This window comes from Eurypyga helias, unplaced genomic scaffold, assembly GCF_000690775.1.
Source record: "Eurypyga helias isolate BGI_N326 unplaced genomic scaffold, ASM69077v1 scaffold6017, whole genome shotgun sequence".
In the NCBI taxonomy this organism is placed as follows: domain Eukaryota; kingdom Metazoa; phylum Chordata; class Aves; order Eurypygiformes; family Eurypygidae; genus Eurypyga; species Eurypyga helias.
Window position 1 is genome coordinate 33,017 of NW_010259691.1, and position 13,413 is coordinate 46,429.

At 39.9% G+C, this 13,413-nt stretch overlaps 1 protein-coding gene across 1 annotated transcript; it reads right to left on the bottom strand.

The window, feature by feature from the left end:
* Positions 1-1,758: 1,758 nt before the first annotated feature.
* HRG (histidine-rich glycoprotein) lies at positions 1,759-11,661 on the bottom strand. The gene is made up of 7 exons (XM_010154726.1): positions 11,464-11,661; positions 7,934-8,041; positions 6,851-6,938; positions 6,088-6,254; positions 4,759-4,875; positions 3,205-3,291; positions 1,759-2,574 (listed from the first exon to the last, which is right to left on the bottom strand). The coding sequence occupies exons 1-7, from the start codon at positions 11,659-11,661 to the stop codon at positions 1,759-1,761; spliced, it is 1,581 nt and encodes a 526-aa protein (XP_010153028.1).
* Between the last annotated feature and the right edge of the window lie 1,752 nt (positions 11,662-13,413).

Below are 13,413 nucleotides of genomic sequence, written 5' to 3' on the forward strand. Positions count from 1 at the left end.
AACGGGTTTAGACCAAGTGGGATGGCCCCTGAGCAAGAGAGAAAGCAAAATGTAGCTTTCTGGCTCCTTTTCTTAACATCTAACCTGCTACTGAAAATGAATTTTAAAAGGCTTAAATAAAACACCCAAGAAGGTCAGAGTGTCAATGAAGTTCTGGTTCTGGACAACAGCCCTGTAAATTGTAGCGATCTGTTTAGTGTTCAGACTGAAATAGTTCTGAGAAGTCAGAACATGCTTTTAAAAAGTCTTTGGACAGAGGCATATCATTGAGTGTCACTCAGCTCTTCAGTAACACTTGATAATCCTTGTCCTTCATGCAACTATTGGAAGTGTCCACCTTTGCCACCACGTGGAGACTGCCTTTGGACCATGGATTAGTCAGCCTTCGTATTGTTTTGTTATCATTGCAGATAGGGAAAGTGACGTCGGAGAACAAGGGATGAGGTAATGTTGCCTGGGTCTGGCAGAGGCGGATTAGAGCTAGCTGGGAACATCTGGTGCTTGTCTCCAGTCTTGAGCCCCAAATAGCTGTGCTTTGAGTCTGTGAACACCTTGGGATGTTCCAGTTGTGTCTTGCTACAAGTTTTGGTTAAAGAAAACACACTTTAGAGACTCTGTGGATAAACCATGCCAGCAGTAAGGTTGTTCATACATGATAATGCACTTCAGAAATGAGACAACCTTCACGCGGTTACACAAAATGCTGTCCTCATTTTGTTTTTTTCCAAAAAAAAATTTGTTTTTTTTCCAGTGTAGCTCTCACACTGTATTTTACTTTATGCCATTAAAAAGCTGCTTCGAGGACTAAATTAGTAATTTTTTTGAGATTGATCCCATGTTCTTGCTTATAACTGTTCTGAACTAACTCTTGGGGGTCCCAACTCTGTCTGAGTGGACTTTACCTTGATGGGGCTAGAGTATAGAGACACCAGTATTCCTTCTTCCTCCCTCTCCCAATTTAGTTTCCAGTGATCAACATTCAGTGATAAAGAAAACATTTACATGAAGAAGTTATTGCATGCATCTGCTTTTCTCCTCTCCTGAGAGCAATCATGAAAAGGGCTGTGCTTGAATGCAGGCATATCACCCCAACAACTGTAGCAATTGGAAGTACCTGTGCAGGCCACCCTGTACTGCCACACAAGTCATCAGCTCTTCTCAGACCTCTTCTAGATAATAGTGGTGACCCAACCCCCATCAGTCAATGTATGCTAGAGCATGCCTCAGGGGTGTTCACTGTGCAGCTAAACATCCATAGTAACAAAAAAGACAAAACTTTGGCAACTGTGTCAAGGACAAAAAAAGTACATATTTTTATTTTCTTTGAATCTTTATAAAGTGTGAATGCAGTGCTGTGGATCTTTTTTAATGGAAGGTGGTCAAATATCCTCTAGGTCGGATTTTGTCAGAGAAGTATGTTATAATTATGAAAGATGAGAAAATGAAAGATTTTAGATGGTAGTTTTCACGAGTAGGGAACTTTCCTTTTTGTTAGAACTAAAGGAGTTTTGTTTGCCGGGGGGATTTGTACTCATTCACATACTCTGAGGGACTCAGAATTTTAAGCCTTTATGTTACATGGAGTCTGAGATAGCTGGGAACAAGAGGCAGGTTGGAATACCTGTCTTAATCATTTTTTCAGTGCTTCTCCTCCCTAGAAACTGTATGCTTTCCCCCCTTCTCCACGTGCTGTTTTCGTTCATTGTACAGCTGTCATTGGCCCTGCAACTCTCAAGCCAGGACCATCTTTCTCTGAGGTCAGGTAGGAGAATTTTTTGCCATGGAGCTATGTGGAAATAAAGGCAAAATATTTTGAAGGACAAGTTTTGGGTTTCCTGGGCATGACTTTGATTGTGTAGGGTGATCTGGAAAACCTAGAACTTCTGGCATCTTCTTTAGAGTGGGGCCAGTGAAGGGAATACCCTCACCAGTGCTGGAGTAGTGATAGTTGTTTTGGGACAGCTCAGGAAAGTTTGCAGTGGGAGGTGTGAGAGAATCCTGCTGATTTTGAACTGGAATGCGATAGACAGTTCCTGTTATTTGGAATGGAAAGTACTTTCCCGATATGCTTGTCTTGTTGCAGAGATGTCTGTAATAGTGACGGTGGAGATGAGGAGGGTGATGTGGTCTATGATGGGGAGAAGGATGGTGGTGATGTGGTCTGTGAGGAGAAAGATGACAGTGTGGTCTACGATGGGGACCAACAGGAGGATGATGTGGTTCCTCTTGGGCAGGAGGAGGAGAAGGGGGATGATATGGTTCCTCTTGAGGAGGAGGATGCGGCCCATCGTGGGGAGGAGGAGGGTGGTGATGTGGAGGACAGTGGTGAGAAGGGTGAAGGTGGTGATGTCGTTCACCATGGTGGGAAGGAGGAGGAGCAGGTCCTTCATGACTGTCTTGATGTTCTTCACTGAAACTATGGTTATGCTCAGGGCCTTCAGGTCTGGATTGAGAAGAGGGTGGGCATCCATGTCTGTGATGATGTCTGTGTCCATGTTTGTGACCAAAATGATGATGGGTATGTCTGTGTGGCTCTCCCAGAGTTGAATGTCTGCGTCTTTGCCCATAGTCATGCTGCCGTTATAAAAACACCAAGGGAGGAAATATTAAGTGAGATGTTAATAGGACAGAAGAAAGTGGTGAGAGGTGGGAGTTAGTAGGTTTACATTTCCGGTTCTGGTGATCTGTAAGGGGAAAAAACTGTTCTTTTTCAAGATAGAAGAGGAGGAGTAGATGATAAAATGCCAGATTGTTGAAAATCATCTGGAAATACTACACCATAACAAAAGGAAATGATACAACCAACCGAGCAAAATTTGTGATGGATCCAAACCAAGTAAAACTGACACTAGAGTAGCTGTTGTAATATAAACTAGGATACCAAATATGACAAAGATCATCTCCCCTCCTCTTGCTCTCTAAAATTCCTTTGAACTTGTTTGCCAATCTTTCCTCATTTTAACTAAGGAGTATGATTGGACTGAATGGAGACACCCTCGGAGGGAGTAGTAGGGACAGCTCAGTTCTAATTCCTCCTCTCATTGACCTGGCCACCAAAAGCCAGTCTGTCCTGATGCGCTGCATCACACCCAGGCAATAATAAAGAGACATAAGCAACCGTTGCCATCGCCGGTTCGACAGGACTAAGTGAGGTTGTTGTAGCCTGCGTGAGGGTATAGCAGAGACATTTCAGTGAGTACTGACCCAGGGATGGTAGATTTCACAGCTTATATCTGTTCCGTCAGGCTCTTCTGGATCACTGATAATTCTTGCCCTGCAGAATCCCACGTGCTAAGCAAAAGGGAAAGAAAAAAAAAAGCACATCTGGGTTCTTGTGATGGAGTTGATAGAAGCTACTGATAGTTCAACATTTTAAAAGTTAAGTTGGTTCCTTTGATTCCTAAGTATGTTTATATAACTTAGCCAGGTCCTGAGCTTTTGCTTGCCAGTGATTGATAATGATTAAAATATATGCCATTTTTGAGTATTCTTGACAGTGAAGGACACTTCACCAGAGGGCTACTACTCTCCCTCTTACTTCTCTTTTGATGTTTGTAAGAAATTGGTCAGCTACTGATGTCTCCAAAATAAGTGTACTGTGGGTGACTGATTTTTGTTCCTTCTTTTCTGTCTTTGCTTGTCAAACATCTGCTCAGACTAGGCTATACTGAAATTTTGGTCCAAGTCCTCAAAACCAGACACTGTGTACCTGTGTGGGTTCAGACAAAGCTCATGGTAGAGGTCTCTTCCATACCTATTTTTTGGAAAGTAATTTGTTGTAATCTTTTAGCATTACTTCCCTTAGCATCTTGTTTGCTCTGACTGTCACCTGCTCTCCCTTCGTTGCGTGTGGAATTGCTCATGTGAAAGAGGACAGAAATTAGGGAAGGGGCTCTGTGTGCACTCTATGTAGCAGATGCTTTATCTGGATATATGGTTGGGCCATTAGTGGCCTGTTACAGTCAATGACTGCAAATGCTAATAGAATGTTACACACACGCACCAGGGGCAGCTTTGAGATAGAATTCAAAACCTCTAGCTGGTTTGTACTTCATTCCAGTGAACTTTTGGCTCTGCTATCAGTTCAATCACGACCTTTTCCAGTCTTCTGGAGTATAAAAAGCCAGAGAAGAAAATGGATGTCGATAAACCAGAAGTTCTACATGCTTTATTTTTTCCATATTTTTATTTAATTCCTTCAATTTAATTTCTGGGAAATAATTTATTCTGAAATTATGATCTTGCCTAGTTGTTTCTTTGATGTAGACTATTATTGTAATGGGAAGGTGAGGTGAGGAGAGTACTTTGATAGTAATCTGCAGACAAGCCTGAATTATTACACTCTCTGTTCCCCTGCAGCAGAGTGAAAGAAAAGGAACTCTGAGCTCACTGAGGTGACATAATACATGTACTTTTTCAAGATCGATGACTCATGTTAGCGTAAAAGTTTTTATGAAAACAGCATGAATGATTTACTAAGGAATGGCCACAATTTGAATGTGAGGCCAGATCCAAACTGAAAAGCTCTGCTCTAGCTCAGTAGTATACCTGACTCCAGTTCCACTTAGATTTAAGAGTTCACATTGGCTCCTTATAGACTAAAAAGTAGAAGCTGTAAAATTACAAACTGGACTTGGACATGCTGGATTTTTAATTTTGAGTTTGGATGTATGCTTGTAAAAAACACTTGGGAATATTGTGGAAAGATCTTCCTGGTGCCACCCATTGTATCAGTTCTCATTCTAAGACTTTACTTACAGCGTGCCAGTCATCCAGAAAATCACATTCCAGTGCCTGATCTGCTTGTAGTGCAGATTTGGAGCAGTTGGTCTCTTTTATAGAGAATCCTAAAATGTGACCTTCACGGGAGCCAGTCTGAAACCAAGAGATCAAACAAGAAGTGGTAACTAGGTGTATTTAAAGTCCTGTAGTTTTAAAAGCAAGCATACATCATATTGTTGCCAAAATCCTGTCTTCCTCATGCTTTCAGATAATGTGCTGTTCAAATGTTCATATGTATTCATGTATTCAGTAAGGAAAATAGATAATTTATACCTTACTTGCCTCACACCTTTGAGTTCCAGGAATGGTTCCTTTATTTCTTTGTCTAGTATGTGGATGTTATAAGACCTGTTACTTTTAGGAAGCAGCATCCTTAAAGTCTTCTCCCTAAACTGAACTGCTGCTTCTGTGAAAATGCAGATATCTACTGGATGGCAACCACCCCTTTCCAGTGACGGGAGTGCATAGTACTACAGTGTGGATGCTAATTTGGGATGAAATTCTGCCAGTTACTGTGAGACTGTTGCCTTCTCTGTTGTCAGTGACTCATAGAGAAGGCATTACTCCATAAAAACATGGCAGAAGGCCTTTGTGATCCTATTAAAACTGATAAAGAGGTGTTTTATTTTAATTTCCAATGGTAGTAGGAGTTTATTTCAAGTCTGTGTTGAAGATGTCCATAGCACGTGGTGCACACAAGTTTCACTACTTTGCCTAAACTGGTTAAAATGGATGCACATACTTTATGGTATATTTTTAATCGCAATTCATTATTTCTGAGAGTTATGCAGTCTGTTGAAATCCAGTGGTAGAATTTAAATTGTCACTGTAGCTAAAGATGGCAGAATGCAAAGACAAAGTATTTATGGAGAAATCCATGAATCCAGGCAATCTGAAAACAGCCACTTGCTAAATGGGAGCAGGGATATATCCTGCATGGGACTACAGTGTAGAACACCGTGAAGTTGCTGAGCACTATTAAAAGCTGCAGGGAGGTGGGATTGGCATGCTATAATTTAGGTTGTTTCCAAGATCAACATGTGTTACGGCAGGGGCCATGGGACCTCATTACAGTGGTGTCCAGAACTGACATGTGTTGGTGCTGCTTAAGTGAAGGTCTCCATTATTTACCAACAAGAAATTGTGGTGGTGTGAATACCTTCAGTTTTAAGTAGATGATTTATACTGAGAGGTGACAAGCAACAGTTCTGATCCTAGAAGTGTTTGAGTTCTGGTCCTATGGTTTTGGACCTGCTCGCAAAGATCTGTCATTTATAAGTAATTCTAGGAAAAAATGCTGCTTACCATCTTCAAAATCTTTTCAACTTTGTCCACGTCGAAGTAGTTTGTGTGGTTACCCTCACTGCTGAATTTCTTCAGGGCCTTTGCAGCAATATTTTTATGTTGCTCAGTGACTTCCAAGACTTCAACTTTCACAGGACAATCTTTGCACTTTAATAAATCAGGAGGAACTGTGAAAACAGGGAATTTACTAGTATTGCAATGGATATTAATACTCTTGGGAGTGTGCATATGTCTTTAATGTGAACTCATAATGAGAAACTGAAATGCAAGTGTTTCCTTGCAAGTAAAATACACATTCCTCACTCCACAAATATGGGTTTGTCCTGTAACGTGGGGAAAAAAAACCAACCAACCAAACAAAAAACCACACCAAAAAACCACCCACCACCACAACAACAAAAAAACCCCAACCAAACCTTGAAAATGAATATTCCTATAAATCTTTTAGTTCCACCTTAGAATCTTACCACCCCAAATGGACATTCTTTCCAAGTTTACTTTTTTTTTCTCTGATATTCATGATCATGTTTTTGTGGACTGGAATGGTGATATCATCTGACATTAATAAAGTCTGCTTTAGAAGAGTAGGGTAACTTTAATTCTATTACTCATTCTTAACATTCCATTTGAATTATCTAAAATATGAATTGCAAGCAGATGAACAAATCTGTTATGGTTACCATACGCTAGGACTGCACAGACTTGTAACTTGGTACTAGGGCTGGTTTGAGGTATGATTGGCTTACGACAGTGGTTATTTTACCTGGACTTAATGTACAATTAAATCCATATAGTTGAGGTTTCTTCAGCAGCTGGCTTGTATATGTGATAATCTTACATTGCCCAAAGTCCTGAGAGGGAAAAAGAATATGTGATTATGATGTTATTTTCACTGGATTTAATTGGATGTAGGTGATCATAGGAATTGTGCCTCCTTTCAGTGTACAGTACTTCTAAGAATAACAGATGTGGTCATTAATGGAATGTTTGATCTGATACCACTCAAAATTTGTGTTCAGATAAAATGGGATCTCTCTCTACAAGAGCCTTTCTTTTAATTCTCAGTGTGCACGATTGAGTAGACAATGGAGAACTAAACCAGCCTTCTCACTCACTCTTATACTTGTTGACAGTAAGGTACTACTAGCTAGCAGGGGAAAGTATGATGCCAGAGATACTCAAAGTTACATAAAACTTTATCAAAAAGTGGATGGACCTTTTCTTCCATTTCTTTTCCCCATCTAAATAAGCAGACTTTCTCTCTCCTCAACTCTCCTCATGGCTTTCCTGCTTTGTCCTGTGTGGTAGCATCACTACTCTCCTATTTAAATAAAGATTTGGACTGGTTGTTCTCATCCCAGCTGGCATCATTGGACCGAGTCAATAAAAGACAAGTATTGCTGCATATCATATGTGTAATAACACTACCAATATTTCACATTGTCATACCACAAATGCTATGACAGAAAACTGACAAAATACAACACTAGTATTTCTGGCCAATATACTAGGAACCTGCTTAAAAAATAAAATTCTAGTGCCCTTTAGTTGCCAGCAAATTATTCTTAAAACAGCAGTACTGCTACCAGCAGTGGAATGCAGAGTAGAGCTCCTTTGAGACAAATAGTTAAATAAAGCTGCACTTATTCGAGGAGTCAACCCTTTCCCCAACCTTTAGCTTATGTTTAACAACTCTAGAATTCAATAGACTGTATTTTACAGTGAGCCATATTAAAGCATAGTCTTCACTTAGGGATTTTGTGACACAGAAATTTCTGGGCAGTTCAGATGAAGATCAAATTAATGCACTATTGGCATAGGACTTTGCCCAGGGGCTGTTACTTACCATGGCATAGGTGTCACTGTATTCACAGGATTCCCAATGTCTTCTGGATAATACGGAGCATTCAGTTTCCAGCACATCCAAAGTTAAGTAGACGACTGATGAATTTCCCTGGAAGAGAAGTGCAGATAAGGAAGAGTTTGTATACGAGAAGTTTGGTCTGAGAGAAACTTTTTTTAAAGTAGATATGTTTAATCTTTAATGTAGCTTCCCCAGTTCCCTATTAAGGTTTTTCTGAGCTGACAAGTGTAGAAAGGGTTTAGGTTGGAAGGGTTCTTTGGAGGTCATGTTGTTCAGCCACTTGCTCAAGGCAAAGCTAACTTCAAAGGCAGATTCAGCCGAGTTCTATATATCACCAAGACAGATGTTCCACAACCTCTCTGGGCTGTTCCAGTACTTAACCACTTTTCTTTTTTTGGGCCTTACATATAGTCAGAATTTCCCTCCCTGCAACTTAACAACTGTTGCCTTTTATCTTTTTGTTGAGAACCTGTGAGAAGAGTCTGTTATTAACCTGGCATCCATCAAGGAGGGAAAATGACAGTGCTAAAAAGTTGCCATTCCCTCTTCCTGATTTTCTCATAGAACATGTTGGTCTATTAGGAAATCAGTTGTCTAGGCAGGCAGTTATATAGCTACATCCATTTCCAATGACCTCGGTGCCCAGATACTCTCAGAATTTTGCTTCTTGCTCAGTTTACTCAGGGAGTGATGCAAGAAGGCTGTAATAATACCTACAAAGTCAGGAGCCCTAGCTCTGAAATTCTTCTAGTATGTTCTGTCTCCTGAGTAAATTGGATAGAGAATCAGAATTTGCATTTGGCTGCCAGTGTAATGGGATGTGGTGTTACGAGTTATCTGTGGCCCACGGAACAGTTCCGTACTTTTCTAAAGGAAAATGAATCTCAATTCACATTTGGAATGGATTATTTAAACTTCATGCAACCCCTGTATGGACATTCAGAATGAACACAGACATATTTTATTCTGTCATTTAGATAAAATTATTCCAAGTCCTTCACTGTGAATAAGTGTCCCCAGCTTTTATGAAATTTTGTCCATTCAGGTTCCTTTTTCAGAGTTTTCTGTATAGACGAGACCTTGAGAAAGAATCAGTGCAGTTTAGTGCAATATATTAATGAGTGAGAGTCCACCAGCATCATGTTGAACACTAATTTTGCTGTATGCATATGTTTTAGCATCATCTCTGTTTTTAAAATAGCAACTAGGTGATTTGCACAGACACATGTTATTCAGTGGCAGAATCAGGAGAAGAATATAGTTGTACTGGACACCCATCCTGCCCACTAGCACATGATTATTCTCTGCTTAGGGGTAGTTAGTATTTCTATTTTATTTAATAAATCACCAAAATTTCAAGCTACTAGTCAACATATTAGTAAAATTCAGACACAGAAGAGAACAGAGTCAGTGAGAAAGACTTTTTTGTCTGGTTTGTATTTATGGAATTGCACTGAAGGAAAGCGAAAATAGACTTTTGTAGAATGTGCTATTCACTAGGAGCCCTCTAAAACTGAAATGACTAAATGCATTCACTTTCTCATCCAAACCTGAGAAATGCTAAAGCCAGTTCATCTCTGGCAAATATTCATTGTCTTCATCAGGAGGCATTTGGATTCAATAAAGCCTAAAGCAGAGCTTGGGTGAAATTAAGTGTCTACATCCAAACATAGAGTAGAAAATTCCTCTGTTCAACTGCTCGGTAGCTCTTGGGAAAAAAAATGTCTTATATGGTGCCTTCTTAGTTGTTTTAAAAGCATCTTGGGCACTAGAGTTCTGCACTGTACAAGCCCAGAACTGTTCTAGTGTGAATGTTTGAGTACCTTATGCTTCTAGAACTCCCATGTGCACCCAGTAGAGATCCAGCTGGTAGGAATTACTCTGCTGAAGTTCTAAGAGGGTTGATGTGATAGACTTGATGCACACTATTGCATGGAGATAGTAAAAATAATGTTCTGCTGTTTTATTTTTTAATTATTTTTAATGTCATCATGGCAATGGAGCCAGCATAACTTCTTTCACAAGAGTGTACATGATCAATATGCTGGAGACCACAACTGGTGGCTTTGGGTCTGAGAAGGGACAGAGTCCTTACAGGGAGACTTCTTTAGCAGTAAGAAAAGTAGAAGGGTCTTTTCTGTTCTGGTAGACTCTGTAGGATAGATGATGCTGTAGCCCTGGACTACAAAGATGGCAAAATTCATTATGGCTACAAAGCAAAACATGCTTGCAATCAAAGCGTGGCAGTCTAGTGGTTGTAAGCATTCATGTGGAAGTGTGAATCTTCAGCTCAGGTCCCTATTCCAAGTTATGGTTCTATAGTTTACATAGTCAATAATTGGTTAAAAGATAGAAACACTGAGATTCTTCTTTTTAGAAACACCAGTGGTTTTTCTCATTCATCCAATGAATTTGGCATGTCCTCCTGCCCAGTGGCTCCACTTCAGAAGGGTGGCACACACAGTTCTGTGGCAGTAGCATTCTTCAAGGATGGGAGATTTCAGAGTTTTAATCTTTTAATGCCGGAGCAGCCTGGCTGCTTCCTAGATGAGCTGCTTAACTCCCTGGCTAGTGTGTAAAACCCAGTAGTATCACTTGCCGCATGCTTGGTTTTGAACAGCAAGATCATGGTTTTTGGAAGTATACCTGAAGACCTGTAGCTTTGGGTCACTTTCTGAGCTTTTCCTTGTCTTAAGCAGCTCCATGAAAAACTAGCCTGGTTTTCAGTTGCCATACTGAGATGTGGAATACACTTCTTAAACTGTGCACGCGTGCCTGGATTCTAGTTTCATAGCCAGGCAGCTAAAAGGTATCCAGGGGCATTAGTAAATCTGCATGTCCTTGTTCTCTTTTATTTACTGGTTAAAGAAATTGTGTATTCTGTTGCTTTTTGTGCTGTTGAATTGCTTTGGCATTTAGGCAATCATTGAGAAAGGCTGATCTATCCTTTCTAGGAAACAGAAAGAGAAATAGGAAGTGTCTGACAGGGATTCTCTATTTCTCTATCCAGCCCTTCCCCTGTTTTGCAGAGTGGGTTTTTCACCTCCTTTGTCTTCTTCTGCCTTTTCCCCTTCTCTCAGGTTATCCAGCTGTCTCCAAAACTAAGATAATAACAAAATAACTAATTTGCAGGATACCTTGATCTAATTAATGTTAGACATTCACAGGTTAAAGAAATCCTCTAAATATAAATTTTGAACATAACATCTGAGACCTAACAACAGACAGGACAGATTAATTTTCAGTGTTGTACAAAGCTGTTCAGAGCATCTCTTATGCCAACATCCTGTCAGCCAAGAGAATAGAGGGCATTCAGCATCCTTCAAAATTAAGCTTATGTACAGTAAGTATATCATGCACAAATGAATACTGAGATAGTGTAAATCAGAGCTGATTCATTAAATTACATCAACATTGCTCTGTTAAAAGCAATAAACATAAACTTTTAATGATCTGGCTCATTATTTTAAAATCACAGTCTTGTGTAAATCAGCCTTTAAATTGATACTTACTATATGTTGTTTGTGTGCATCAGCAACACGGAATAAACCAAAAACATAGCCATCTCTGCGATGTCTGTTGACCAAATCCAGGGCCACTCCTGCATCTGTTTCAACAGTATTACAGTCTGCAGGTGTAATGCTTGTTTTGTTTAGGGCATTAGAGCACTGCAGTAGTGTTAGGAAAAAAGCTGAAGCTAGAAGCAGCATTTTGTTTGCGGTGTTAGGTCACTTCTGCCTGTGCTCTGATAAAGCCAGTAGTCTGCTTTTAAATCTGAGTAGCTCATCAAAGCTATAAATGGATGCTAAAAGGGCATGGTTTTATATGAATTTAAGTGTTGTGTCAGAGGGCCGTTACCTTGACCCTGAATTAACATTTGCAAACAGCAAGTAAATGATTATACAGTGACTGAGCACATTTTGAGGGAAGTAGCCCTCATAACACCCTCTGGACCACCCATCAAAGGGACTATGTTTGTGATTCTTTAAGCAGGCATTGTGCAATGGTGTTTTACTGTGAAAATTACTTAGCTTTGAAGAGTCTGCTGCTGACCCTGGCATTAAGAAGGTCCAGTTTAATTTATATTGCATTATGCAATTTTGGTTTTCTGTGTACTGTAAAAACAGTTGAACGGAAAATATGCTGAAATATTTGTGGTCAAACGATGGCTATATCCTTATCCCTGTTTTTACAGATCCTTACCTAGCAGAGAACTAGTAAAAGGGAAACAAGGAGATCACTCAGATTTGGAAAAGGGATGTAGCTCAAGGTGCACTTGCAGGCTGGTGATCTGTAGTTTCTATATGAGTACCTGCTATTCTTCCAGGTCAAGAAAATTTAGAGCAGGCTTCTATCAGTTTTATCATTTCAGACCAGTACACAGAGTGGGACGGACTGGCTCAAAACCTATGTAATCTAGGCATGGCAAGAAGTGACTTAAAGTTGCCTTTGCATTCTCAATCTGAGCAGTTTTGTCTGCTCTTTGGCTGTAGTAGCCTTCAGAGACTTCTTTAGAGACTTGCTGGTAATTTATTTGTATTTATTAAAATAATTTGGTACATACTAAGAATCATACCTTTCACAGAGTATGCCAATACCTGCTGCGAAGAGAAAGGAGGTGTTTCATTGTATTCAAAATCTTTTATTCAGGACAGTTTAAACACATTCTTAAAAGGCAGTAACTGCTTGTCAGGTAGTGGCTGAATTTTGAATACAAAATTCAAACTTTGAATAAGGAAATACAAAAATTCAATGTGAGTCAAGGACAAGGTCAGATTCAGATGAGAAAAATTCCAAACTCTGGCTGTTGTGAACGGTTGGATCAGCGTCTCATAGACAAAGGTGCTTGCTATATGATTGACTTGGCTTTGCATGTTCGACTTTGAAGTTTTTCTTTGACTTATTTTTGTGAGAAACATTGGGAAATATAATGGGTAATCATCCTTAACCCTTACCTCATTTCATTAAAAATCTCCAGCTTATGGCATATCTGGTGTTTGAGAAATCACATTTAAAATGCACAGAGCTGAAGCTGTGGCTTTCTGTTATAGTTAGTTCAGGACACACTTAATGGTTCTCTGGTGGTAGATAAGCTAAATGGAGAATCTTACAATATTCGACCCAGGGGCACTCAAAACTAGTGTGAATCGGTTTAAAATGGATAAAAATAGACCTTGCACAATGTCTAGAGAACTCCTGGAACTCGTTGCCACAGAATGATGTGGAGGCAGACAGTATCAGCAGGGTCAGAAATGGCTTAGAAGAGTTCATGGGCAGCAGGTCTTTCAGTAGGCACTAGAAGGACTAAGCCGATAAGTACTCTTTTAAATCCCTAGCACAATGATTCTGTGTACTGGAAAAGTACAACGGGAATGGTTGTGGAAAGGGAGAAAGTCATATGTTTCTCCTAACCATAATTGTCTTTTGCCACTGTGAGAGATGAATACTAGGCTGGATAAACC